The 18,893-nt window shown below is 66.7% G+C and overlaps 7 protein-coding genes across 7 annotated transcripts in view; 2 read left to right on the forward strand and 5 right to left on the reverse strand.

Moving 5' to 3' along the window:
* RHOBADRAFT_53724 (uncharacterized protein) overlaps positions 1-462 on the reverse strand; it is a gene marked incomplete at its 3' end in the record, with an annotated part of 1,902 nt that extends 1,440 nt beyond the window's left edge. Inside the window, exons 1-2 of the mRNA XM_018416979.1 lie at positions 386-462; positions 30-86 (exon numbers count right to left, since the gene is read on the reverse strand). The remainder of the gene's footprint in view (positions 1-29; positions 87-385) is intronic.
* A 1,270-nt stretch (positions 463-1,732) lies between these two features.
* Positions 1,733-4,781, forward strand: RHOBADRAFT_27218 (uncharacterized protein). The gene is made up of 6 exons (XM_018412781.1): positions 1,733-2,202; positions 2,276-2,726; positions 2,822-3,697; positions 3,825-4,147; positions 4,247-4,494; positions 4,584-4,781. Exons 1-6 carry the CDS (start codon positions 1,892-1,894, stop codon positions 4,673-4,675), a joined length of 2,301 nt encoding a protein of 766 aa, XP_018270836.1. The 5' UTR covers positions 1,733-1,891; the 3' UTR covers positions 4,676-4,781.
* Positions 4,782-5,300: 519 nt separating this feature from the next.
* Positions 5,301-7,726, reverse strand: RHOBADRAFT_53726 (uncharacterized protein; the record flags this gene model as incomplete). Its single annotated transcript, XM_018416980.1, has 9 exons — positions 5,301-5,392; positions 5,460-5,714; positions 5,838-5,882; positions 5,964-6,467; positions 6,546-6,898; positions 6,978-7,105; positions 7,172-7,232; positions 7,296-7,448; positions 7,527-7,726. The coding sequence occupies 9 exons, from the start codon at positions 7,724-7,726 to the stop codon at positions 5,301-5,303; spliced, it is 1,791 nt and encodes a 596-aa protein (XP_018270837.1).
* Positions 7,727-8,467: 741 nt separating this feature from the next.
* RHOBADRAFT_53727 (uncharacterized protein) lies at positions 8,468-9,890 on the reverse strand (the record flags this gene model as incomplete). The annotated part of the gene is made up of 5 exons (XM_018416981.1): positions 8,468-8,805; positions 8,881-8,974; positions 9,061-9,384; positions 9,456-9,586; positions 9,722-9,890. 5 exons carry the CDS (start codon positions 9,888-9,890, stop codon positions 8,492-8,494), a joined length of 1,032 nt encoding a protein of 343 aa, XP_018270838.1. The 3' UTR covers positions 8,468-8,491.
* Positions 9,891-10,389: 499 nt separating this feature from the next.
* Positions 10,390-12,111, forward strand: RHOBADRAFT_15009 (uncharacterized protein; the record flags this gene model as incomplete). The annotated part of the gene is made up of 8 exons (XM_018412236.1): positions 10,390-10,464; positions 10,549-10,650; positions 10,736-10,924; positions 10,987-11,142; positions 11,215-11,370; positions 11,455-11,564; positions 11,650-11,759; positions 11,837-12,111. Coding segments are annotated over 8 exons (1,173 nt in total), but the record flags the coding sequence as incomplete, so codon positions are not given.
* Positions 12,112-12,287: 176 nt separating this feature from the next.
* RHOBADRAFT_53728 (uncharacterized protein) lies at positions 12,288-15,093 on the reverse strand (the record flags this gene model as incomplete). The annotated part of the gene is made up of 4 exons (XM_018416982.1): positions 12,288-12,622; positions 12,772-14,121; positions 14,195-14,907; positions 15,005-15,093. The coding sequence occupies 4 exons, from the start codon at positions 15,091-15,093 to the stop codon at positions 12,423-12,425; spliced, it is 2,352 nt and encodes a 783-aa protein (XP_018270840.1). The 3' UTR covers positions 12,288-12,422.
* Positions 15,094-15,706: 613 nt separating this feature from the next.
* RHOBADRAFT_31825 (uncharacterized protein) lies at positions 15,707-18,559 on the reverse strand (the record flags this gene model as incomplete). Its single annotated transcript, XM_018412995.1, has 8 exons — positions 15,707-15,776; positions 15,847-15,913; positions 15,993-16,155; positions 16,217-16,329; positions 16,399-16,552; positions 16,644-17,978; positions 18,051-18,353; positions 18,440-18,559. 8 exons carry the CDS (start codon positions 18,557-18,559, stop codon positions 15,707-15,709), a joined length of 2,325 nt encoding a protein of 774 aa, XP_018270841.1.
* Positions 18,560-18,893: the final 334 nt, after the last annotated feature.

An 18,893-nucleotide genomic window follows, 5' to 3' on the forward strand; every position in this document is an offset into this window, starting at 1 on the left:
CGATCCTGACTATGTGACTTGATGAGGACGAGGGTGGTGACGGCGACGAGGAGGAGGGCGACGTTGCCGTAGTGGACGAGCGAGTACTGCTCGAGGCACGAGGGTCAGTGGGGGAGGGACATCTCCGGCAGAGGGGGGGGGGGGGGGGGGGGCGCCCGATCGAGGGGGGGACAAAAACCACGTAGGGGAGGTAGGGGATGACCCCCACGAGCGAACAAAGGAAGGGTGCATTGCCCCAAAGGGTCAGGGGCCGCGAGGTGGGCGAGGAGGAAGAAGAGGGGGAGGGAGCGCACCTTCGTACTTGCGGGGCTACTTTTGGAGGCTGTTGGGGGGAGCATTCGGGTCAGTTGGAGGGCACCGCAGAGTCGCAGAGAGTCGAGTTGCCCGCTGGGCGTTTTGCTTGAGGCGTTCCTTGAAGCTGAGGAGGTCCTTGAACGACTAGCGGGTCGCTGGAGGGTGAAAGGGACGCGCCCGCCTCATCGTGGGCGTCGACTGTCGCGCTCTGGCCAGCACTGGCACTTGAGCGGGTAGTGGGGGAGAGAGAGACGAGCGAGGTGCCGTCGGCTTCCCCGCGTCGTTCGCTGCTTTCGCCCTCACACAGAGCACAGCCCAGCCCGGCGAGCTGTTGCGAGCAGCAGCCACACCCACCTACCCGCAAGCCATCCGCTGGCCGCGCCTCGTTGCCCCCTCGTCGTCGCCCCCTCTCATCACTCGACGAATCGACCCCGGCCCTCACCTCGTCGGCACACGCCCGCAAGCAGCAGCCTGCGTTGATCAAGCTGTCTGCGTAGGGCCACTCGAGCCCTCCCTCGAGCACGCGGCACCATGGGTCCGTCGCCGACCTTCTCCCTCCCAGCCCCTCCCGCTCACCTTGCTCCTCTCTCGCAACCCAACAGAGCGATGGACCGCCCTCCTCCCCGACCGCACCGGTCCAGCACCAGCCTCGTCCTCGACCTCGCGCCTCGCCTTCACCCCCAAACCAAAACTCGTCGGCCGCCTCCCCGAGGACGCCTGGATCGCAACCTGCCACTTCCTCCCCGTGCCGGACCTCCCGCAGCTCGCCCTGTGCTGCCGCAAACTCGCCCGCATCGTCGCCGACGACCACGTGTGGCACACCAAGCTCGCCTGGCTCGACTACCGCGGGCCGGGCGAGGTCGACTGGCGCCGCGCATCGTCCTCGTCGGTCAACGGCGCCGACCACGACGGCCCGAGGTCGTCGTCCCGCGACCCGCCGACGCGCCAGCAGGACGCACGGTACCGCGACTCGGTCGCGCCTGCCGCTGTCCCGTACCAGGACGATGACGACGTCGACGACGACGATGACGAGTTTGGCGACTTCTTCGCGGGCGAGGACGACGCGGCCACGGCGGCGGCGGCGGCAGCAGCGGCAGGGTCGCGCCGAGAAGGAGGAGGAGCAGGGCAACGCGGCGGCGACGACGGCTTTGGCGAGTTCCAGGACGGCGACGACCCATTCGGGCTCGCCGACGACTTTGGCGACGTCGCGCTCGAGGGCGCACCGGCGGTCGAGCCTCGACGACCAGATCCGCACGCGCCGGCCGACCTCCTCGCGTTCGACGACGAGGACGAGGCGCCGGCCACGGCGGGCCGGCCACGGCGTCCGACCATCTCGACCAAGCTCACGTTCGAGACGCCCGCGCCGTTCCTCGCCGGCAACGACGCCCCGCCGGTCAGCGCTCGTCCAGGCGGCTTCGCGTTCAACCTCCCCAACGCGACGCCGACCTCTGCCCTGTTCTCGGCCTCGCCGCGGTCCGAGCCCCTCGTCGACGTCTTCAAGGCGTACCACGCCCTCCTCCTCCCGTACTACGCCTCTCTCAAGACGCACACGACGTCGTCGCTCGTCTTCACGGCGACGGCGCCCGCCCTGAGCCCGATGCAGCGCGCGCGCCTCCTCGCGACCCTCGCGCGCTTCTGCCACGCGCTCGTCGCCCCGACGCGCTCGCTCCCGCAGCGCCTCGGCACCCTGCGCAACGTCCAGTCGGCCATGGACTTTTTCGAGTCGACCTTGCTCGCCGAGTTTGAGCGCGCCGACGCCGCTGCGCCGGCCGACAGGGACGAGGACGCGATGAGGGACCGCGCGAGCGTCATGTGGGAGGTCAACCAGAGCCAGACGGTCGCCCAGGTGTTTGTTCAGAAGCGCGAGACGCTCTTTGGCGCCGGGCACGACCCTTTGCGCAACCTCACGTGCGTCCCCTTCTCTCTCTCTCGCCCTGCACGAGGTCGCCCGGACTGACCTTCATCCTCTCCCCGCCCGCAGCAAGATCGAGACGCCGTCGGGCGGCGAGGCGGACGGCATCGACTTTTCGGCCATGGACCTGTTCATGTCGTCGGTCCTCGACATCCTCCGGCGCGAGGGCTCGCTCATCGCGCGCGTCTTCCCGCCTCAAGCCGACGTCCTCCTCTACTTCCTCGAGCGCATCGCCAACGACGTCGTGTCGGACTACATCACGACGCTCCTCTCGGCGGCGCAGCCGCTGCAGAACCCGCTCTTCCTCCTCGCGACGGCGGCCACGTTCGGCCAGGTGTACCGCCTCGTCGACTGCGTGCTCGACATCGAGCCGCGCAACGCGGCCGGGCTCGTCACCAAGGAGCGCGCCGAGGACATCGTCTTCAGGGTGTTTGAGCCCCTCATGGACGACTACCTCGCCGAGGAGGGCGAGTGGATCCGCGAGGTGCTCGAGGGCGTGTGCGACGAGTGGGACCGCAAGGTACGTCGCGCCTTGTCCATCCTCCTCTTCTCTCGTGCCTCTCCTCCCCCCTCTCTCGTCTCTCACGCACGCACGACACTGACCCGCTCTCTGAGCCTCACCAGACGGCATCCGCGCTCGCCCTCTCGGACCCGACCTTCCTCGCGTCGCACAACCCGGCCCAGGTCAAGAAGAACGTGCTCGCCGGCTTTACAAAAGTCCTCCTCCTCCCCGTCACCATCATCCCCAAGACGGCCATGTTTGGCGTCAACGCCATCACGTACGGCGGCACGGCCGTCATCGACACGTTTGCGCACCTCGGGACTCAGCTGTCGGGCGCGGCGGGCGGCGGCAGCGGCGGCGGCGGTGGGGGAGGAGGAGGAGGGAGCGGGTCTCGGACGCCCTCGGCGGCGACGAGGACGGTTTCGGCGACGGCGACGGCGGCAGCGGCGGGCGAGTCGTCGGCGGCCGCGTGGGGTGGCGAGGCGGCGAGCGCGCCGCGCCTCTCGGTCGACGCGAGCGGCGTCATCTCGGTTTCGGACGGCTCCACCACCACCGCCGCAGCCGGTGCCGCATCGTCGTCGTCGTCGTCGCTCGAGGCGGCAGCAGAACCGAGTGCGCCTCGAGCGCCCGGGCGCTTCGACCGCCTGCAGCTCCTCCTGTCGCTCGACACGGCGCTCCAGCTCCTCCAGGCCGACCGCGACTCGCTCAAGCGCATCCAGACGTTCCTGCGCTTCCCGGGCACGTACGGCCGCAAGGTGCACGACGCGATCGAGGAGGTCTTTATCGTCCTGCTCCAGGTCCTCAACGAGAAGCACGTCGGCCCGGCGTTCGACAAGGCGCGGCGGCAGATGGAGACGTACAAGCCCGAGGAGCACGACGGCGACACGAGCGGCGGCGGGAGCGTCGCGCCGCTCGTCCAGTTCTTCGAGCTCGTCCACATCGGCGACACGATCCAGCAGATGGTCGACGTCTACTACGAGAAGGAGATGGTGCGTCCCTCTCTCTCTCTCTCTCTCTCTCTCTCTCTCTCTCTCTCTCTCTCTCTCTCTCTCTCTCTCTCTCTTTCTTGTCGTGGTCCGAGCCGCGACGACTGACTGGCGAGCGGCACGTGCGCAGGCGGCCTACATCGACCGGCGCGACTTTCTCAACGTCGTCGTGCGCGAGAAGAAGCGGTTCGAGGCCTCGCTCGACGACGCCGTCGCCCAAGGGCTCAACGCGGCCGTCAACATCCTCATGTCGCAGGTCGAGCACCTCGTCACGTCGCGCCAAGGCCTGCGCGACTTTACGCCCGACGACGGCGACGACTTTGACCTGTCGCCGACGAGGGCGTGTCGAGATGCCGTCGCCGTCCTGAGGCAGCACTGCGACATGCTCAAGGGCAGCACCGACAAGCACATCCTCGAGGTCTTCAACCAGGAGGTCGGCATCCGGCTTTTCGGGTGCGCCCGCCTCTCTCTTTCCCTCTCTCTCTCTCTCTCTCGCTCTCTGTCTCTCTTCGAGTGCGGCGCCGCTCACGCTGTCCCTCTGCACGCACGTAGCATTCTCCTCAAGCACCTCAAGCGCCAGATCGTGTCGACGTCGGGCGGCCTGCAGCTCATCGCCGACCTGAACGCGTACCACGCCTTTGTCACGTCGCTCCGCCAGCCGCCCGTCACGGCCTACTTCACGAGCCTCAAGATGGTCGGCGAGATCTACCTCGTCGACTCGCCCAAGGACCTCGGCGCGCTCGTGAGGGACACGAGCCGGTACGAGGGCGTGCTGAGCCCGGAGGACCTGTACGAGCTCGGTACGTCGGCCTGTCCCTCTCCCTCGTTCCTTCCTCGTGCTCGGCAAAAGAGGATCGTCCTGACCATTCTCCTCGCCCGCCTCGCGCAGTGCAACGTCGCGCCGACTGGAAGCGCATCGAGCGCGACGTCGACAAGGCGCTGTTCGGGTTCAAGGTCGCCGACGACTGCGTCGTGTCGTGACGTCCTCTCCCTCCTCTCTCTCCCTCTCTGTATCATCAGCAGTACCCTCCCCCGCAGTCGTTCCCATTTCGTTAGCGGTATCGAGCATGGCAACGAGTTCATCGTCTTCAGCGGTCCGCCTCGAGGCCGACGAGGAGAGTACGTCTCGGCAAGCGCTCGCTCGGGATCTCTCCTCGGTCCGTTCTGAGCAGGTCATGAGAGAGCAAGCCCCTGTCGAGCTACACTGCGAGAGCTAGTCGCTCGAAGGAGCGACCTTCTCAAGCTGAACTGGGTCGAGTCGAAGTCTCGCGGCTTGACCGGTTGACCTTCTCAAACTGAGCTTCGCCCCGAGAATGGCTCGACGACTCTTCTTTTTGGCGCGCGCAGCTCCAGAGAGCGCTTCAGTCGTACATGTTCGGCGCGTGGATCGGCTTCGCAGGCTAGGTCGGCCACGGAGCGGGACGCGAGAGGCTCGTGCACGGCCACCTTTCCTCACTCACGACTCGCGCGGCGCGCTCTCGCCGCCTCTCGCATCTCTCGCAGTTTCTCGCGAAAGGAGGAGAAGGAGAGCGCTTTGACAGTACACCGGTGTGACAAAAAGAGAGAACGGCGGGCAAAAAGGGGAGCGACTCCTGCAAATTCGGCCTCAGGCCTTCTCCTGACTCGCCGTTTCGGCCGACTCGCCATTCTCGGCGGCACCAGAGCCGTCGATGGGGACGTGGGCGTTGAGAGGCGCGTCTGCGACGAGGCAAGACGAGTGAGTTGGGGCCGGTTCAGGGACGAGGGGAGAAAGAAGAGGACGCACCGACCACCCAGTTCATGCGCTCCCTCGGGTTGACGAGGAACGCCGAGCCGATGGCGGCGATGATGCAGCCCGGGAGAAAGACGAACCAGACGATCTTGTAGCCGTGCACCTCGGTCTCCTTGAGCGCGGCCGAGGCGGCGCCGAGGACCTGACCCGTCGCGCCCGGGATGGTCGCGATGCCCTGGCCGGTCGTGAGGCCGACGATGAGGGCGCCGATGTTCGACGGGTCGAAGCCGAGGGGCACGACGGCCTTGACTGTCGGCGGCGAGAGCGAGACGTCAGTGGCAGGTTCGAGACGCGACAATGGGCGACGCGAGGGAGCGACGGTCGACGAGCGACGACGGGGCGACGCGAGAATGAGGAACGGGTGCGACGCACGAATGTTGGCCGGGATCTGGTCGTTCGTGAGGGCGCCGTAGATGGCTGTGGGCGACAGAGAGGGGATCGAGAGGTGAGCTTGGCCGAGCGCCTCGAGCGCACGAGGAAAGAGAGAGAGAGACGGACCCGAGGCAATGGCGTAGCCAACCGAGCCGCCGAGGGTGCGGACCGAGATGACGAGGGCCGACGCGACGCCGATGAAGAGGGGAGGTGTCGAGAGCTGAACGACCGACATGAGGAGGATAAGGGGCGCGCAGAACCCGAGACCGGCGACGCCGTTCCAGGCAACGCCGGCCGCCGAGTTGAGCCCGCTCATGGCGAGGCCGACCGTCGCCGCGCCGAACAAGAGGAAGCCGGCGCACAAGGGCCACTTGAGGTCCTTGGTCTTGGTGACGTACCAGCCCATGAACGGCGCGACGGGTACGAGGATGAGGAAGAAGGGGAGGAGCTTGGCGCTCGCCTCGAGAGAGCCCGGCGGGGCCCACAGCGCGTTGACCTCGGCAGGGTAGATGTTGTTGATCTCGTAAAAGATCGCTCCTTCAACGGCGACGAGGAAGAGGGCGAGCGGGAAGTTGCGGCCGTTCTCGAAGAGTTTGTGGTGGATGAAGCCGACCTTGGTGCCGCGCCACTCTGCGCGGGCAAGTTTGGTCAGCGTCGGTCAAGGGCTGAGGAGAGGAGAAGAGAGGGAGGAGAGGTAGGAGAATTTACCATAGAGGCCGCAGGCGACGAGACCGGCGCAGCCGATGGCGACAGGGACGTAGCTGTGCATGTCGTGCCACCCGTACCCGGGGTCGGACGACCAGGCGAGGCCCATGAGGAGCGGGACGAGCCCGCTGATGAGCAAGAAGTAACCGGTCCAGTCGAGGCTGCGGACCTTGCCCCACAGCGACAGGTTGCTGATCGTGCGAGGAGGCGGGAAGTAGAAGAACGCGAACCCCAGGAAGAGGACGCCGTTCATGATGAGGGCCGTGCGCCAGATCCACCTCCAGCCGTCGATCGGGTCGTTCTGGATGGCCGAGCCCATGCCGATCAAGGCGATGACCGACGCGAGACAGGCGACGCTGTCGACGACAGAAGAAGGGTGTCAGTGCATGACCTGGGAGAGGGGGAGGAGGAAGGAGGAGGAAGAGGGAGACGCACGTGTTGACGATGGTCTGGCTCCACGCTCTGTACACGCTCGGCATGATCTCGCCGGCGAGGCCGTACATGATGCCGCTGATGCCCATGCACATGCCGCCTGCGACCTGAGCTCCGATGAGCGCGTTCATCTGCGTGCGCGCCGCCTCGTCAGTACAAGGTCGACGGACCGAAAAAGGAGACTGCGCTCGACGCACGCTCGTCGCGGTCATGCCGACGATGGCGCTCGCGCAGAAGATGAGCCAGACGATGATGATGCTGCACGAGAGACGAGAGTCAGGTCGAGGCGAGGAGAGAGGAGAGAGCGGCGAGGGGACGCACAGGTACCGCCGGCCGTACACGTCTGAGATGATGGCGAAAATTGGGCCCGTGACGATGCTGGGCACGGATGCCGCCTGGATGATCCAGATGCGCTGCCCCGTCGACCCGCCGAGCGCACCGGCGATGCTGTACGCCGCCGCGGCCGGCGCAACCCTGCGAGGCGACGAGAAAAGCGTGAGCGCACGGTCCCTCGGGTCCGACTCAGAGTCTCGCGGGGAGAGCGTGACGCACGAGATGAAGGTGTTCTGCATCTGAGCGAGTGCGCAGAGCGCGACGATGAACCACGTGCGCCAGCTGATGCGCTCTGCGTGGTCGGGATCTTGGCCCATGGTGCCGAGGACCGTGACGGGCGTGTTGTCCTTGTCGACGGCGTACGAGTCGTGGACCATGGCGTGCTCGACGTGCTCGTGTGTGTGCTTGACCTCGGACATGTGCGCGACGAGGGATGCAGAGAGAGAAGGCGAGGAGGCGGTCGACGGAGCGGGGTAGGGACGAGGAGGCCCGCAGCCTCGATCGAGCGCTGGGCCGGTGGGCGAGGACGCGGGCCTGAGCGTCCACGTCGGCAATCGAGACCGCCCGCTCGACGACAGCTCGCCCGGTGGCATCTCGCCGGCCGGTGGGAGGCTCGAGAGGCCGGGGGAGAAAGCGCCGCGCCGAGAGCTGCGTGCACGACGCTGGGCGACTGCGTGCCCGTGCGCCCGGATGAGCGGTTTTGCCGGGCGGCCCGTGTCGAGCGTGCGAGCGCTCAAGCGGTGGTGGAAGGCAGAACAGCAGCGGCGAGCGTGGTCGCGTGTCGAGTCTGCGTGGGGGCGCCGCCGGGCGGCGGAGCCGGGTCTGAGCGGTTCGAGCTTCCCGCCCATTCTGTACGAGACGGCGACGCGTAGCAACGCTGCAGCAGTACGAACTCGCAAGGACGTCCGAGACTGTGAGCTAAAGGTCGTTGTCGAGGAGCCGCAGCTCGTCTTTCCCTTTTTCGACGAGCTCGTCGAATCGTCGCTCGTCGAGCTCGTCGCACCGCTCTCTGAGCATGCGCACTGGCATCGAGATCTCGCGCGAGTGCTTCGTCGACTCGAACCAGCCGAGAGGACCGCGAAAGGAGGCTCGGAAACCGTCGGCGCTTGCTCCGTCGACCGCTCTCCTCGGAAGCTGTCTCTCGAGTCGACGAGCGCGAAGACACGACCGAGAAAAGTGCGATTTCAGACGGCGGCGCTCTTGAGGTACGGGATGCCCGTGAGGCGGAACGCTCGCTCGCTCAGGACGGGCTTCTGCCTCGGCGTCCACGTGTTGAGCGGGTCGAGCTCGCCGTTGCGCCTGGGCGCGACGAACGCCTCGACGAACGGCTGGAACCCTTGCGGCCAGTGCGAGTGGCCCTTAGTGTTCTCAAACAGGCGCTTCTTCTGGGCGAGCTCTTCTTGCGTTGCCGTGTCGACGGGCGCCATGCAGGTGTAGACGACGAAGCGGACCGTGTCGCCCTTGGGCGCAGCGTTGTAGTGCGGCACTCGAGAGTCCCCTGCGGTACGACGACAAGGTCAGCTCGTCGACCTCGAGGTTTGGCCCACCAACAGAGAGAGAGTGTGTGACGCACACAGGATGAGGTCGCCCGGTCCAGCGTTGACCTTGACCCACTCGTAGCCACGGTCCTTGAGCCACTCGAGGCCGGTCTCCTTGAACAGGTACATCTGTGACGTGCGAGCGACGTCAGTCGAGGTCGAACCGGGACGAGGGAGTCGAGGCAAGAGAGAGAGAGAGAGAGAGAGAGACGCACCTCGTTCGTCCAGCGGAACTCGCGCTCCTCGTCGTAGAACGTCTCGTGGTACTCCTTCGAGATGTTGTGGCCGCCTTTGAGGACGACGAGGCCGCCGTCGTTGTCGCCGCACGGGTTGAGGTTGACGAGTCCTTGAACGCAGCGGAACCCGGGTCGCTCGGGATCTTGGTCCTGGTGCGCCCACGGCTTGAGCTCGGGGAGGTCGCGCCGGTTCGGGAACGACACGTTGACGGCGTCGAACGAGCAGATGAGGTCATCGGTGCCGAACAGCGTGGCGAACGCGTCAATGACGCCGGGCTCGGAGCGGACGCCCCAGGTGAAGCTCTGCGCGACGAGGACGAGCATATCAGGGACTGTGCGCACGGCGGCTTGAGGGGGGGAGGAGTGAGACGCACCTCGTGAGGAGCGCCGTACGCCTGAATGAGGCCCTTCTGGTGGATAACGGGGAGGCATTCCTCGCGGATAGTTGACGGGTCGTCGCGCTTGTAGCCAAGTCCAAAGTCCTCGAGCCATTGGTGGAACTCGCCTGCGGGGAGGTGGGCATTGGTCGGTCAGCAAGATTCTTGAGGAACAGGGGCCGGAGAAGGAGGAAAGATGGGAGGGGGCAGAGGGAGTGGGGGAGGGGGAGGGGAAGGAGAGGAGGGAGAGGGCGGGGACGCACCGACGTAGTACTGCGCGCGCTCGGGGGACAGGACGCCCTTGACGACCGCATAGCCGTCGCGCACGAGGTCGTCGCGGAAGTCGTTGTAGACAGTGGCTCCCGAGAAGTCGAGGCAGTCGAGGTCGGGCGTCTCGCGGACGACGTTGGGCGGGGTGGCGTGGACGGTCATGGTGGACGAGGTGATGCGGTTGCGGTGCGTGTGGAGCAGCGCTGTAGCTGGCACAACGGGAGCTACATGAGTGACGGAGCGAGGTGGTGGGATTCCCACTTGGTCCGCTCGCTCGCCAGCCGCGGTCGGCCACGCACGCGTCGAGCGCTCACAAGCTCGCCCGATCGATGGCGGGCGAGCTCGAGCCGGAAGCCGGGCTCACCGGTAGAGTGCTTGCGGGGTGGTGGGGAATGGCGGCCGGCGCGCAGGTGGGAGGTGGGGGCGACAGCGACGAGGCCGGGACTCGAGCGCTGGCTGCGTCGAACGCAAAGGCCTCACCGCTTCTCCTCGCCCAGAGCTCCTCCAGCTACTACACCACTCGCCGCTCAGAAGATGCCCTCGGCCGCAGACAAGCTCAACGTCATCGTCGTCGGCGGTGCGTCCGCCCGCTCTTGCGCATTCTCGTTCTCCTCGAGTCGAAGAGTGTTGCTGATCCGGCCCGTTCTTCCGTTGCGCAGCTGGCATTGCTGGCCTCGCCGCAGCTGTCGCACTGCGAGAGCACAACGTCGTCGTCCTCGAGCAGTCGCGCCTCAAGGTGAGTGCACGGGCCTCGCGGCTTCTCCGCTCGCTTCTCCCGACTCTCGCCCTCGACACTGACCGCCCGACTGCCGCTCTGCAGGAGGAAGTCGGCGCCGCCATTCACCTCGGTCCGAACGCGTCCAAGATCGCGCTCGAGTGGGGCCTCAGTCTTGAGCGTCTGAACAGCCCCGAGGTCAACTTTGTGCGTCTCTCGCTCCTCCTTCTGCAAGCGCGAGCGATTCAGCTCTCACGAGATCAAGCTCACAGACCGCTCTCGTCGCTCGCAGTACCACGAGATGTCGTCGGCCGGCCCGACGCACTTCAAGATCCCGATTCGCGCCCGCGAGGAGTTTGGCGCACCTTGGCTGCTCAACCACCGCGTCGACCTGCACGCCGAGCTCTTGCGCCTCGCGACCCGCGAGGACGATCAGACTGCTCCTGCAGTCGTCCGCACTGCGTCCCGGGTCGAGCGCATCGTGAGCCTCGTTTCCTCGTCCTCAGTCCCGCACGGACCCAATTGACGCCTTTCTTCCCCCAGGATCCCGCTTCTGGCACCGTCTACCTCGTGTCGGGTGACGTCCTGACCGCAGACGTCATCGTTGCCGCCGACGGCATCCACAGCGTCGCTCGCGCCGCCGTCGTCGGCAGCGACCTGTCCGCCAAGGCGTCGGGTCACAGTGCATACCGCGCCCTCGTGCGTCTCTCGCCGTCTCTCTCCTCGCTTTCTCCTCCCAGATATCGGACTGACCCTGGCGCACCTGTACAGATCCCTCGCGCCGCGTTCGAGGACCAGCCCGAGCTTCTGCGCTTTCTCGACGGCGACGCGACGGGGACCGGATTCTACACGTGGATGGCCCAGGACCGCCGACTCGTCGCGTACCCGTGCCGAGGAGGGACCCTGCTCAACATCGTCGCCATCGTCGTACGTCCCCTCTCCTCCTCGCGTGCGCTCGAGCCCCCTCGCCCGAACGACCTTCTTAACTCGCCCTCTTGCTCGCGATTACAGCCCGACCGCGAGGCCAAGGACAGCAAGGAGGCCTGGCACGCGGCAGGCAGCAAGGAAGAGCTCCTCGCCTCGTTCTCGGAATTCTGCGACGACGCCAAGGCGCTCCTGCAGTGCGTCCCTCTCCTTCCTTCCCATTCGACTCGAGCGACAAGCGCACTTGCGACGCCTATTGACGCGCTCCTCGCGCACTCGCAGACGCGTCGAGTCCTGCGCACTGTGGCAGCTGCGCGAGCAAGACCCGCTCGAGACGTGGACCAAGGACCGGGTGATCCTCATTGGCGACGCGGCGCACGCCATGCTTCCTCGTGCGTCTCTCGATCCCTCTCTCGCCTCGCCCTCTTCGTACGACGTTCGCTCACCTCTCGTCTCTCTTCCCCGACAGACCAAGGCCAAGGCGGCGGGCAGGCCATCGAGGACGCCGAGGCGCTCAAGGTCGTCCTGCCGCTCGGAACGCTCGCGACCTCGGTCCCTGAACGCCTCAAGATCGCGCAAGAGATCCGGTACGAGCGCGCGACCCTCATCCAGGGCTACTCGCGCAGCAAGGCGCTCGGCCCTCGACCAGGCGAGGAGATCGTCAACGCGCAGGAGTACGCTCACTACAACTTTGGCTACAACGGCGCTCGCGCGTGGGCCGAGTCGCACGGCATCGAGCTCTGAGGGGGACGTCTCCTTCTGTGTACTTCTGCTGTCGTGTCTCTCCCTGTATGTAATACAGACCGTCAACGCGCTCGTTCGCCTCGTCCTTTCCAGCTCGCGACCTTCTCAAGTCGAGGTACGCAGCGAGGCCTCTCAGCTGTCCACGGTGCTCTCAGAGAGCGCACACGAGCACGAGAGAGAGGAAAAATGCGTGTTCTGGTATGCAGCAGAGGAGGATAAAGCTGGCTCGAGCCTGCGAGCCGGTGTGCGACGCTCCGACCTTCTCCCTCTTCGCCCACCTCCTCCCGCCTCACCGCCGCCGCTCTGGCCCGTCACGTCGTGATGAGCCCAATGAGGCGAAAGTTGGTCTTGCGCGACGGGTGCGATGACTCGCTCGCGGCGAGGACCTCGAACGTGACGTCGTGCGGGCCGGGCGCGACGCCCGTAAAGACCTCGGTCGGGACGCCGATCGACCACCCGAGGTCCCAGTAGCCGGCGAGCTTGGCGGCCTTGGCCTTGTCGCCGTCGAGGTCTGCGCGAGAGGGCGAGGGAAAGGTGGAAGAGGATCGGCGGCGGCAGTGGTGGCGGCGAGGGGCAGGAGGAAAGGGACGAGTGCAAGGGTCAGTGGGGACGCGCAGGCGCAGCAGAAAGTAGAGAGAGAGAGAGACGTGGTGGACGCACAGACAGAGACGTCGCCGAGGTCGTAGAAGCGCGAGTGGAGCCAGTCGGCCATGACGGTCCCTCCCGCGCCGACCTCGACCCGGAACGTGACGCTCGCGCCCGGCGTGTCGGCGACGAGGTACTGCTTGTCGCGAGCCCACGCGAGCTTGGTCCACCCGCGGTTCTGGACCGGCTCGACCGTCGTCTTGGCGTTGCCGACCTGGATGCACCTCGGCGCCGGCAGGTCCCACCACTCGTCGGCCTTTTTGCGGCCCTTCTTGTCGAACGCGAACGGTGTAAAGAGGCTGCGCGCCGGGAGAGGCCGGACGGGCTCGGCCTTGCGCGACAGGAAGTCGAGCGACGGGTCGACGCGCTGGTCGTCGGCGACGGTGCCGGTCGGCAAGAGGCGCGGCGGCGTCGAGCGGATGCGGTCGTCGGCGATGGCGAGGAGCTCGGACTGGGCGACGCACGCCTGCTGCTCGAGGAACGAGATGAGGACGTCGGCGAGGAGCTCGTGGCCGCGCTCGTTCGGGTGATGCAGGTCGGGGAGGAACAGGTCGTCGATCTTGGTGACGGTCGAGTCGGGCGATGACGATAACGAGACGGCGTCGGAGGTCGAGGAAGGCGGTGGAGGAGGGGAGAGGCCGGCGACCGAGCCGAACAGGGCCTGCTTGACCGACAGGACGGGCACGTCGTAAAAGTGCGCGGCGGGCAGGTGGTCGTACTCGGCGTTGGACGCCATCGACGTCGTTGACGCGAGCAACAGGCTGGCCGCCTCGACCGCGATGACGGCCGGCTGGCTCGGCAGCGTGCGGAGCGTGCGCAGGAGCTTCTCAAAGTCGCGCGTCGCGCGCTCGCCGCCGGGCCACACGTCGTTGACGCCCGTCTCGAGGAGGACGAGGTCGGGCCCGAGGCCCCAGTCGACGTTCTTGCGCCGGAGCGTCATCTCCTCGTCGAAGCAGAAGGCGAAAAAGGCCGAGCCGGTTGCGCTCTTCGAGCCGTTGATGAGCTTGGTCGAGGGCCGCCGACGGCCCTTGCTCGCGCCCGCCTTGGCATTGGCCTTCTTCTTCTTCTTCTTCTTGGCCGTCTTGTGTTTGGGCGACAGGGCTCGCGCGACGAGGTGGGCCGTGTCGGCATGCGGCGGTGCGGGCGCGAGTGGTGCGTCCTCGGGCGGCGGCGGCGAGGTCGAGCGTCTCGCGCGCTCGCGCTGCTGGACGATCGGGAGGAGCGACTCGGCTTGAGGGACGAGGAGCGACGGCTGGTCGGGAACGAGGTCGCGGTCGCCCTCCATCGGGAGCATCTTCTGGAACCACCGGAGGACGTGGGCGTGCCAGCACGTCGTTTTCGGGTCGACGCCTCGGCAGTTGGACACTGTAGGGCGACAGAAAGGGTCAGAGGCTGAATCACCGGAGCCGTCGAGGAAGAGAGGAACAGAGGGACGCACCGGACCCTCCGAGAACGAGAATGCGAAACGGCTCCTCCCCCTCGGCCCGCTGCACGTCCTCCTCGGTGCCCTCCCTCGCACGCTTGGCCGCCCACAGGCTGCTGCGCATCGCGCGCTTGAGCACGCGGCGCACCTCGGCGCCCGTGCCGGCGAACAGGACCGAGTGGTCGAGGATGTCGGGGTGAAGGCCCGAGTGGTGCGGCGAGGCGTGCGCCGAGGACGAGGAGGAGGTTGACGAGGAGGAAGGGGAGGTGCCGCGGTACTTGGCGCAGACGGGCGCCGACGGGTGGCGCGCCGAGGCGGACGAGCAGTCGTCGCAGGTGAACGGGAGGAACGGCGGCGCGAGGCTCGTCCCTGGCCGCGGTGCGGGCAACTCGCCGCCATCCACCTCGTCCGTCTCGTCCTCGCCCTCACCGTCGATGTCCTCAACGGCTTCTTCTGCCGTGCCCGCCTCGTCCTCGTCTGCCACCTCGCCCGCCGCCGTGTCGTCGTCGTCCTCGCCGAGGACCCTGCCCGGCGCCGCGTGCTGCTCAATGTGCGCGTCAAAGTCGAAGTTGGGGTGCTGCGCGGCGTGCGCGGTGTTTTTGTTGTCGACGGACGAGGGAGGCGGTACTGAAGTCGTGCCCGCTCGGAGGAGGACGAGGCAGGCGACGACGGCGAGGGCAACAAGGGCGGGTGGCGCGATGGCTCGCAGACGGAGCCTGGAGAGTAGACTGCACGGTGGCGGGAGCAACAGGTCAGCTGGGGCGAGCTCGGAGGCGCCAGACGAGGCGGACCGACGCGGGAGGGAGATGAGAAGAGGGGACGCACCTTGAGCCCTTTGTCGGCGCCGAGTCGGACAGAAACGCGGTCGAGAGGGTGCGAGACCGCCGCCACGACTTGCTGTCACGGCGCGCCATGCATCAGCGCCCGGGCGAGAGAGAGGGACGAGGCGAGCTGGCGCCAAGCGCTCCACCGACGACGCGACGACGACGCGGGGAGGCGCAGGTGCTTCGGTCGATTTGCGTTTCGGCTCTTCGCTCTCCGTGTCGCTCTCTCCAGTCTCTCGCTCTCTCGCACGGCCACCCGGGAGGCAGAAAACTTTCGACATGATAGAACAACGGCCGCCGACTCGGAGTGCGCGCCTCGCCTGCGTCCGCATGAGGGCTGGCCAACGCGGTACAGACGGGAACACGCAGGAGGGAGAGAGAGAAAGAGGGAGGAGAACGACTGGGGACAGAGAGAGGCCGGAGGGCCGGGTGCGAGCGATGCGAGGTAGCTGGTCGAGGAGAGGGCGGAAGGAGGGGTGCGACGGACCGAGTCGACGCGAGGAGGGAGGGGTATGCTGCTGTACACGACGAGAGACTGACGGGACCACTGGCGACGGGTATCGGGCGGCGGGTCGTAAGGAAGAAGGGCGGAGGAAGTGGTGCGGGTCGACCTCGAGTGGACGCCGAAGGTCAGTGCAGGCCGATCTGGCGCGACTGATTGACCTGCGGGTTGGCAAAGAGGCCTGCGACGACGAAGACAGAGTCAGAGGCGGCTCGTGCTCCAGAGAGCGCACAGGTGCGAGAGAGGGGGAAGGGACGGACCCGCTCGTCTCCTGTCGGCGGCAAGTAGGCAGAGGGTCAGGACTGCTGCTCGAGAGATGCGAAAGGAAAGGTCGGACGCACGCCAGGACAATCTTGTTGATGGTCGCGAGCAGATCCGGCTTGCGCAGCGGCTTCGTGAGGTAGTCGTCTGCGAGCGAGGGGCCAAAGTCAGTCGGGCCTCGGGCCCGGGGTCCCTCACGACCGAGACGAGGGAAAGGTGGACGGACCCATGCCGGCCTGGATGCACTTCTCGCGGTCGCCGAGCATGGCGTGCGCCGTGAGGGCGACGATCGGCAGCCGCTCGAGGCCGTTCTCCTGCTCGAACTGGCGGATGATCTGGGTCGCCTCGACGCCGCCCATGATGGGCATCGACAGGTCCATGAGCACGACCTGAGGGGAGCAAGAGCGTCAGGGCAGAACGCCGATGAGAGCGAGAGAAGGTCAGACGCACGTCGTAGAAGTTCTTGCGGACGGCCTCGAGGGCGAGGGCGCCGTTCTCGACGACCTCGCTCTTGTGCCCGGCGCTCTCGAGGAACTTGAGCGCCACCTTCTGGTTGACGATGTCTGCGCATGAGGCGAGTCGATAGTCAGGCACGGCTCGAGGTGGGCTTGCGAGAGAGAAGGAGGACGCACTGTCCTCGGCGAGAAGGACCTTGAACGACGCGTCGCCGCCTCGCTCGGACGGTATCCGGTTGCTCGCCTCGAGCGCAGGCAGGAGCGCGTTGCACATGTCCTGAGCGTTGGTCGGCGACTCGACGCAGTTGGCGATGCCAAAGTCGAGGCAGTACTGCGAGCGAGAGGGTGCGGACGGAGAGTCAGTGCGGGCGCAAGGCGGCGACGACGACGACGAGGCGAGAGAGAAAAGGGGCAAGACGCACCTTGAGGTTGAGCTGCGGGATCTGGGGCGTGATGAGGACAAGCGGGATGTACCGCAGGTGCTCGACGTCGCGCAACCGCTCGACGATCGACAGTTGGTCGACGAGGACCGTGTCGAAGTACCCGTTCTGCGAGTGGTCGAGCATGCACGCTTCCTCGAGCGAGTCGACGACCGTGATCTCGAGTCCGAGCTGCTCGACGCTCTCGATGACGCTCGGGTCGTGGTGGAGCGTGTCGATGAAGAGGATGCACCGACCCGGGTGCGGGATGAGCGTCTTTTGCCGGACCTGGTCGAGGCTCCACTGGCCGATGCGGCACTGGATCGTAAAGTGGAACTGCGAACCGCGCCCAAACTGGGACGTGACCCACAGCTCGCCGCCCATGAGCTGGACGAGGCGCTTCGAGATGGTGAGGCCGAGCCCGGTGCCGCCGTACTTGCGCGTCGTCGAGCCGTCGGCCTGGGCAAACGTGTCAAAGATGAGGTTGAGCTTGTCGGGCTTGATGCCGATGCCCGTGTCGCTGATGCAGAACTCGAGCTGGTACGTGTTGTCCTCGAGGTCGGACGCGGCGAGGCGGCACGACAGGGCGACCTGGCCGCGTTGGGTGAACTTGATGGCGTTGCCGACGAGGTTGGTGATGACCTGGCGCAGGCGGAACGGGTCGCCGACGAGAAGGTCGGGGATGTCGCTCTCGACGGCGTACATGAGGTCGAGCCGGCTCTGGGTCGCCTTGACGGCGAGCGTCTTGAGGATGCCGAACACGGCCGAGCGCACGCTGAACGGGATCTGCTCGACCGTCATGCGGCCGGCCTCGATCTTGGATATGTCGAGGATGTCGTCGATGATGAGGAGGAGCGAGTTGGCGAGGTTGGACACGATCATGAGGTTCTCGCGCTGCTGCCGCGTCAGGTCCGTCTCGAGGGTGACGCCCGTCAGGCCGATGATGCCGTTCATGGGCGTGCGGATCTCGTGCGACATGTTGGCGAGGAACTCGGACTTGGACCGGTTGGCGAGCTCGGCCGCCTCGCGCGCCATCGTGTTCTTCTGGAGCGAGTCGCGCAGGGAAAACACCATCTTGTTGATCTTGGTCTTGAGCGAGTCCATCTCGCCGCTCGCCTCGACCGTGACGAACGAGCTAAAGTCGCCCTCGGTCGCGGCGGCCGAGATTTGCGCAAACGCGCGCACCTGCGACGTGAGGTTGGTCGCCATCGTGTTGACGTTGTTGGTGATGTCGTGCCAGGTGCCCTCGATGTTGTCGACCTTGGCCGTGACGCCCAGGTTGCCCTTGGTCCCGACCTCGTGCGCGACGCGGGTCACCTCGGACGCGAACGTGGCGAGCTGTGCGGCGGCGGCGTGTCAGGACCTGCTCGCTCGTGTCGTACACACACACAGAGAGAGAGAGGGACGCACTCGGTCGACCATCTCGTTGATCGTGACGACGAGCTGGAGGACCTCGCCGTTGGCCTCGATCATGACCTTCTGCGTCAGGTCGCCCTTTGCGACGGCCGTGGTCGCCTTGGCGATGGACCGCACCTGGTCGGTGAGGTTGCCGCACATCTGGTTGACCGAGTCGACGAGCGACTTCCACTCGCCCGAGACGTTGATCACGTACGCCTGGCCGCCGAGCTGGCCGTCGGTGCCGACCTCCTTGGCGACGCGCGTCACCTCGGCCGCGAACAGGCGCAGCGAGTCGACCATCGAGTTGACCGTGAGCTGTGTGCGTGCGAGAGGGAGAGAGAGAGCGCGAGTCAGGGTCGCGGCCTCTGGGCGAGGAGAGAAGGGAGGAGGTCCGGGCGCACCTTGAGGTCGAGCATCTCGCCCTTGACCTTGACGTCGATCTTGCGCGACAGGTCACCCTCGGCGACGGCTCGAGTCACGTCGGCGATCGAGCGGACCTGCTGCGTGAGGTTCATCGCCATCGTGTTGACCGACGACACGAGCGACTTCCACTCGCCCTGCGCGCCGTCGACGTTGGCCGTGCCGCCGAGCTCGCCCTCGGTACCGACCTCGAGCGCGACCCGGGTCACCTCGGCGGCGAACCGGCGCAACTGGGCGACCTGCGGGGCGGAAAGAGGCACGCGAGGTGAGCTCGTGGTCCTCGCCAAGTCGACCAGGGAGGAGAAACAGGGAGAAGCGGACGCACCATCGAGTTGACCGTCATCTTGAGCTCGCGGATCTCGCCCTGGGCGCCAATGTCGACCGTCTTGCTCAGGTCGCCGTCGGCGACCGCCTTGGTGACGCTCGCGATCTCGC

Source organism: Rhodotorula graminis (assembly GCF_001329695.1).
Source record: "Rhodotorula graminis WP1 unplaced genomic scaffold RHOBAscaffold_7, whole genome shotgun sequence".
In the NCBI taxonomy this organism is placed as follows: Eukaryota; Fungi; Basidiomycota; class Microbotryomycetes; order Sporidiobolales; family Sporidiobolaceae; genus Rhodotorula; species Rhodotorula graminis.